At 44.4% G+C, this 7669-nt stretch overlaps 1 protein-coding gene across 2 annotated transcripts in view; it reads left to right on the top strand.

The window, feature by feature from the left end:
- The window catches only part of ARFGEF2 (ADP ribosylation factor guanine nucleotide exchange factor 2), an 80887-nt gene that overhangs the window by 59907 nt on the left and 13311 nt on the right, over positions 1-7669 (top strand). Inside the window, exons 27-32 of one of the 2 annotated variants that reach the window (XM_037499993.2) lie at positions 158-330; positions 2588-2748; positions 4403-4533; positions 4685-4814; positions 6938-6955; positions 7397-7532. In XM_037499993.2, coding sequence (XP_037355890.1) covers positions 158-330; positions 2588-2748; positions 4403-4533; positions 4685-4814; positions 6938-6955; positions 7397-7532 — 749 coding nt within the window. The remainder of the gene's footprint in view (positions 1-157; positions 331-2587; positions 2749-4402; positions 4534-4684; positions 4815-6937; positions 6956-7396; positions 7533-7669) is intronic. The other variant, XM_037500001.2, reaches the window with a different exon arrangement.

Consider the following 7669-nt stretch of genomic DNA (forward strand, 5'->3'; position numbering starts at 1 on the left):
TCTTTTAAAAATAAATGTGGATTACTGGGCACTGTAAAAAAGTTGTTTTTTTTGTTTTGTTTTGTTTTGTTTTTTAAGTTCTACTTCTGAGCGATGAGCTGTGGTCATTTTCTTCCCACTGTAGTACACATGATATGGCTGCCCATTCCTTCCTCAGGTCTCCGACCATCCGGGACATGGTGATCCGCTGCATTGCCCAGATGGTGAACTCGCAGGCGGCCAACATCCGCTCAGGCTGGAAGAACATCTTTGCTGTGTTCCACCAGGCAGCCTCTGACCATGACGGGAACATAGTGGAGCTGGCCTTCCAGACCACTGGCCACATCGTCAGTAAGTAGCTCTCCTCCTCCCTGAGAAATATCCCACCTGCAAGTCCAGAAGGAAGACTATTTACTTGCTATTTTATTCCTCAAAGGTGCTCCCTGTTTGAGCTAACATGTGACAGAATGTTGTGCCAGATCGATTTAATGTGTGCTTACATGAGCACACAACATGTGCACACATGCAGAGAGACGCAGTCCTCATTATTTGCAGATTCAACATCTGTGAATTCACCTACTCACTAAAATTTACCTGTGACTTCAAACCCATTCTTCTTGTGCTTCTGTTTTTGTTGACTAACATGCATACACACACACCAGAGCAACAGATTACCTGAATCACCCGAGGTGCATGTCCCTAGCTGAGGTTGAATGAGGTGATGCTCTGTCTTCTTATTTCAGCTCTTTCTGAAAGCAGGCATTATATTTAGTGCCATGTTTTTTTCATTTTTGTCTTTGTTGGTGATTTGCCTATTTAAAATGGCTCCCAAGGGCAGTGCTGAAGTTCCTGAGCACAGGAAGGTTATGCGTGCCTTGCAGAGAAGCATCATCCACACTTCATCCAGGCACGAGTCATCGCACTGCTGGCCGTCAGTTCAGCGTTATTAAATGAGCAGTAGAGGGGCCTCCCCGGTGGCGCAGCGGTTGAGCGCTGGGTTGCGAAGCTGCGCGCGGCCTCCGCGGCGCCGGTTCGATCCCCGGCTGCTCCCCGGCCACCGGAGGAGGGTCCCACATGGCGCGCAGACCTCTCCTGCCGCCCGCTGCTCCCCTCAGCAGTGTACTTCGGTCCTTCTGCCTGCTCTGCTCCCCGCTCTGGCTCTCGTGAATTCTCTCACCCTCCCGCGCTTCTGACTGTACCCAGTGCATGTATAAACAAAACAAACAAAGAAACCAGCAAACAAATAAATAAAGCATGCCTCTATATATAAAAAAAAAAAAAAATAAATAAATGAGCAGTAGATATTAAAGCAGTTGTCTTCCAACAGAAACATATCAAACAAGGTCACATGTTGATTGTTGAGTCAAGTACTATGGCAAGCCCTGCATCCCCCAGTGGAGTGGTTCGATTTGCTTAATTAGTGTCCACAGTGACTTTATAGAATGCAACTACCGTGAATAATGAGAATTCATTGTACCAACTTCCCCCATTTTGCCAAAGAAGAAATTGAGGCACAGAAAAGTAAAGTAGAACAACTTGCCTCAGGCCACACGGTTGGGAGTCAAGATTCACACCCACATAGGCCAGCCAAGGTGCCTTGTCCCTCCACTCTGCTGACCAGGAGTCCCTGGTCCTGCCAGTGATCATGCAGCAAGCTGTAGGCTGATATTGGGCTCTGTAAAAATTGCAAGATGTGGGGTGATCATTGAGGTTTTTTAACTCTGTATTAGCAGCTTGCTACTCATTTTTCTTTCAGATGATATTTATGGGACTTTGAAAAACTTGTAAGTTTCTGCATTATCTTTCAACTTCAGTTCTTTGGCCTTCTATGTCCCACTTTGTCTTCATGAGATGTCTGCACAAGCTGTGGTCTCAGGACAGAAATGGCCAAGGAAGGAAGGAAGGAAGGAAGGGGGATGTTCAGGATTCCAGAAGTGTGACCAGAGCTGTGCTCAGTGTTCAGTGTCTGTTCACACAGATCAACGTTTATATCTTAGAGAGTTCCTCAGGTTCCTCCTCAAATGGCCTGAGTTAAAATGAACATGTTGGCATCATGGTGATACTTGTTTTTCTCATGGCTGTCCCGTGTCACTTCCTTAGGAACACTTCTGATACAGGCTCTCTTTAGCGATTCCTTCCCTGATCACCCTAAACAGCCCCTCCTACCCTCTGACCCCTCACCCACCACTCACCCCACAGTGACGACTTTATATATATATATTGATTTAGGTCAATATGGTAGCCCACTGAGAACTTGAGCATCCTGCAGGAGGGAAATTTGATGGTTACCTCTGTGTCCCCAGGGCCCACAACCATGCTTGGCATAGTTGACACTCAACACATGTTTGTTGATTGAAAGAATATTTGGGCCTTTACTTCATTGCTTGAACTCAGGAACTAGTTTAGCCCCAGCTGGACTCAGTGCATTCATTCCTGAATAATTTATTATAAAGAACTTCCAGAGATACTAAAATGATTCTCCTAGAGCTCACAAAGGTGAACATCTCTGGGGGTTGCACTCACTGTGTGTGTGTGTGTGTGTGTGTTTTAACCCCCATTTATAAATCATGGTCTTATAAAAAAAAAATGTGCCTTGTGTTCCCCCCAGCAACTATCTTCCAGCACCACTTCCCTGCAGCCATCGATTCCTTTCAGGATGCTGTGAAGTGTTTATCAGAGTTCGCCTGCAATGCTGCTTTCCCCGACACGAGCATGGAAGCCATCCGGCTCATCCGCTTCTGTGGGAAGTACGTCTCCGAGAGGCCTCGGGTACGTTCTCCTCTCCTCACTCCATGGGTGGTGAAGGGAAGACAAGTCATGGACACAACCCTTGCTCCTGGCAAAACACTTTCCAGCCACTCTGCTCCAAATGCGCGTTTGCCCTAGAATGCTGCTGTTGCAGGGTCCTCTTTGCTGGTGTTGTATCTGTATGGAATCATTTTATTCCTGTTGAGCTTTTACATGGTTTCCTATAGATTGTTTTTATAGAAAATAATGGTATATTTAGCTTTTGAATTTTGGCAAAACTGGAAAACTGACACCTTTGAAAGAAAACGAACCTCCTTTCTAGGACATGAAATTTTGCCATTGTGACATAGCTGAGAAATCACACCTAAACATCACTGTGTGTTTTCTCCTAAAAATGTTTGGGGTCTTTCTGGTATGTTTCATTTTCCCAAAGGAGAATGCTTTGTTTAAATGACAATCTCAAACACTCCACTTGGGTGGAACCAAGCTCATCCAAACCATGGTTGCCAGGACAGATCTCTTCTTGAGCATTCTGTATGGAAAGGTAGACCCCAAGGGGGCCAGAACTGGTCCCGACCCCAGCTTGTTAAGACGGATGAGGTCAGGAGCCACTGTTGATTGAGCACCTACATGCGTCAGGCAGTGTTCTGACTATTTTCTGTGTGTTGATTTGTTTAATGTCCACATCAGACCTGGGAAATGGGTAATAATATCCCAGGTCTCCAGGGGAGTTAAATGAAACACAGAGAGAAATTGCCTTATGTTAGAAAATCCATTGGTAAACAGATTCCATGACAGCAAATGGTAATACTGAGTAGAAGCCACGAAATCCCCGAGATAAGGCAGAGAACAGGGCTTCACATCCAAACTGGAAAGACTGTCAACTCCTAGCTGCAGTTCACCTAACCCCTTAGTGCCTTAGTTAATCCCTCTGTAAAATGGGCCATTCCCCACCCCCCCAGCTTAGGGGGTTGTTATATAACACCCCCTCCCAGTTTCTGGCCCACAGCACGCACTCAGTAAACAGTGGTGCTGCTGCTATTATTTCAAGTAGGAGGCACAAGAACATTTCAGAAAGACCTCAGATGTTGATTCTTCTTGGATATTTTGCTTGCACCGTAACATCTAGTACTCTTCCTAATGGATCACTCCCAACCCCAGGACTTTGCGAGCCACCCCATTCACCTTATTCTAAGACCCACAGGGCCTCCCTGGTGGCGTAAGGGGTTAAGCACTGTACTATGAAGCAATCCGCAGCCTTTGCAGCACGAGTTCAATCCACGGCGGCCTGGGAGCAACCCACATGGCAGAGCAGACCTCTCCTGCTCGCCCACTGCTCCCTTTAGCAGTGTATTTCACTCAGTCTGCCTGTTCTGTTCCCCACTCTGTCTCTGGTGAATCCTCTCACCCCCTGCATCTCTGGCCTGTGCCCCAGCTCTTGTATGCATAAATAAATAAATCTTAAAAAAAAAAAAAAGAAGACCCACAAAAGTCCATTGGTTCATATGGGAAAACTGCTTATGTGCCCGTGGGACAGGTTTGTCTTTCTCCTTAAATACCCCATTGTGCCCTGGCTAAATGGATAACTTTAGGAGAGGAAAACATGTGGGGCTAATCATTTCAGTTCTTTCCTTTGCCTGCTTGCTCTGCGACTGAGAGGTGAATCTCATTGCAGGTGTTACAAGAATATACAAGCGATGACATGAATGTGGCTCCTGGCGACAGAGTCTGGGTCCGAGGCTGGTTCCCCATCCTCTTTGAGCTGTCCTGCATCATTAATAGATGCAAACTAGATGTACGGACAAGGTAACCGTGTCCCGGGCCGTGACCCCCCCCACCCCGTCACCGAATGAGCCTCAATCACCTGCTCACTGCCCCCCTGCTTTCTCACTCTCTTCTCTGCTGTTCTCTTCCCCCATCCCACTCCCTCTTTTGCACCTGGCTTTGTTTCCTCCAGGGGACTCACAGTCATGTTCGAGATCATGAAGAGCTACGGCCACACCTTTGAAAAGCACTGGTGGCAGGACCTGTTCAGAATTGTGTTCAGGATTTTTGACAATATGAAACTCCCTGAGCAGCAGTCGGAGGTAGGTGATGAATAAAGTACTACCCCAGGTAAGATGGGGGAAGACCTTTAAGAATTTAAATGGAAGTCTTAAATACTGAGCTGCTGAAAGGATGTTTTAAAGAAAACTCCCTTCCTGGCCCTCTTCTACTGGAATTAAGTAGTAAGGGACTCTCTTCATCTGAGGAAGAGTGGGAGGTACCTGGGCAGGCCCCTGGTGCCTGCGCTCAAGGCTTCACCCCATCAGTTCCGCAGTGCACCTGACTGGTCCTCTTAGTCACGTGGCCTGTATTGACTTCTGAACAGCCAATAAACAGCAAATGTTTCTGGTCTCTTTAAAACCCATTTTAACAGGATTTTTAATTAAGTTATAGTTGGAGGTGATATTGGGAAATATTAGACCTTTTGTTAAAACGGATGTTTAATGCCTCTGGATGTCTTTGTTATTTCTCCTCTGGGGCAGAAGGGTGGGGAAAGGATATTCTATCTCACGATTTTGATATGGAGGAGTAATTTTTTTACCTCCTTTAGGAACACCGTTCTCTCCCCCCCACACACCCCCAGTATAAAAGTAATATGTTTAATATGAAAGATTAGGGATATACAGAAAATTCATAATTTTACCATTCAGAAATTAGAGATAAACTTTTAGCAAATTTCCCTCAGTCTTCTACATCATTTAATATCATTTAATGTGGTCACAGTCATAGCATAGATACATTTTCTGTTACCATAACCTCATTTTTTTTCTTTATTATAAAACAAGGGCCTCCCCGGTGGCGCAGCGGTTGAGCGCTGGGTTGCGAAGCTGCCCGCGGCCTCTGCGGCGCCGGTTCGATCCCTGGCTGCTCCCCGGCCACCGGAGGAGGGTCCCACATGGCGCGCAGACCCCTCCTGCCGCCCGCTGCTCCCCTCAGCAGTGTACTTCGGTTCTTCTGCCTGCTCTGCTCCCCGCTCTGGCTCTGGTGAATTCTCTCACCCTCCCGCGCTTCTGACTGTACCCAGTGCATGTATAAACAAAACAAACAAACAAACCAGCAAACAAATAAATAAAGCATGCCTCTATAAAAAAAAAAAAACAAATCCGAAATCAGTAAAACGGGCAGCTCTCATCCCCAAACTGACCACCTGTTTCTATGCAGGTACCTTTTCTTTTCCCTTTCTCTTTTTCCTAATAAACCTGTTCTTTTAAAATGGAAAAAAAAAAGAAAACAGAAAACAAAGAAAAAATGTAAACACTCATAGTTCCACTTTCCAAAGACAAGCACTGTTACCTTCAGATACTCCATGTGTTACGTGTGTGTGCTGTAGCGTGCACCTCCTTTCTTTTTCACAAGAGTGGAATCCCACCAAACATACTGTAACCTGCCTTTTAACTTAATATATGAATGTTTATAAATGAATTTTTAATAAATGAATGTTTCTCTACAACTATACATTTTTTTCCTAAAATGTTTTTACAGACTAGATCATATTCACAGCTATAGATATTCCATAGCCCATAAAAAATTGCTTCTAGTTTTTCTTCCTTTGAACAACACTGAAATCAACTTTTTCCCAGCTACACTTTTTTTTTTTTAAAGATTTATTTATTTATTTATGCAAGCACTGGGTACAGTCAGAAGCGCGGGAGGGTGAGAGAATTCACCACAGCCAGAGAGGAGAGTACAACAGGCAGACTGACGAAATACACTGCTGAGAGGAGCAGCGGGTGGCAGGAGAGGTCTGCGTGCCATGTGGGACCCTCACCAGTGGCCAGGGATCGAACCGGTGCTGCAGAGGCTGTGGGCAGCTTCTCAGCCCAGCGCTCAACTGCTGCGCCACCGGGGAGGCCCACCAGCTACACTTTCAATTGTTCTTTTTGTTTGTTTTGGACACATGGGTCAGGTTGGGGCATGCACATCACTGAAGCTTGTGATACAACTTCTAAGTTGACCTAGCAGTCTTTACTCTCCTGCCAGCCAGGCCTGAGAACCCCCGTTTCTCCATATTCTTCACACTTCTCCATCACTTCATACTTTGATTTATTTAATCATTATTAGTCTGATGGACCAAAAGTATCACATTAAAAAAGTTTAATTGCTAATGAGGTTGCATATTTCCCTTCATGTCAGTGATTGTGTCCTCTTCTGTGCTTTTCCACAGCCTCAGTCCAGCTTCAGGGTTAGTCATCTTCTATTGGTTTACGAGTTTTTTTAACATATAAGTAACTCAGCATGAATGTACATGAATTGCAGATGATTTTACCCACCGTGCTATCCTCAATTTCCTTCTCACTTTGGAAAATTTTAACTTTCAAGTAACCAAATCAGTTGGCTCTTCTGTTTTTGGAAACATGCTTATCAACCTTCCCCTTCCCCTCTGGTAATTTCATGGCATCATTTTTAATATTTAAATTTTAGGTATAAGATGTGAGTAGTTAAAAATCTCATGCTTGCTTTTTCTAAATCATTAAAACTTTTTAAGCATCACTTTGATTGTTTAATATTTTGGTATATGGCATTACCTTCCGGAACAGTTTTACACATTTGAACATAATGTATGAGACTGCCCATCTCACACAGGGCACGTGGTTTTAGCATTATCTTTTTATTGTTTTTCCAGAAATCTGAGTGGATGACAACAACATGCAATCATGCACTCTATGCTATTTGTGATGTATTTACCCAATTCTATGAAGCTTTGAATGAAGTTCTTCTTTCTGATGTATTTGCACAATTGCAGTGGTGTGTAAAACAAGGTACACTTTATGTCTCTAGGCATCATTTTTCTTGACATAGTGCTTAACAAGAAATTAATTTTTTCAAGATATTAAAGGCATAGGTGTATAATTTAATTAGACCAAAAAAAAAATCTCCCTTTATTTATCTAAGATGT

This window comes from Talpa occidentalis, unplaced genomic scaffold (genome assembly GCF_014898055.3).
Source record: "Talpa occidentalis isolate TD23 unplaced genomic scaffold, MPIMG_talOcc4v2.1 talOcc4.10, whole genome shotgun sequence".
Lineage (NCBI taxonomy): Eukaryota > Metazoa > Chordata > Mammalia > Eulipotyphla > Talpidae > Talpa > Talpa occidentalis.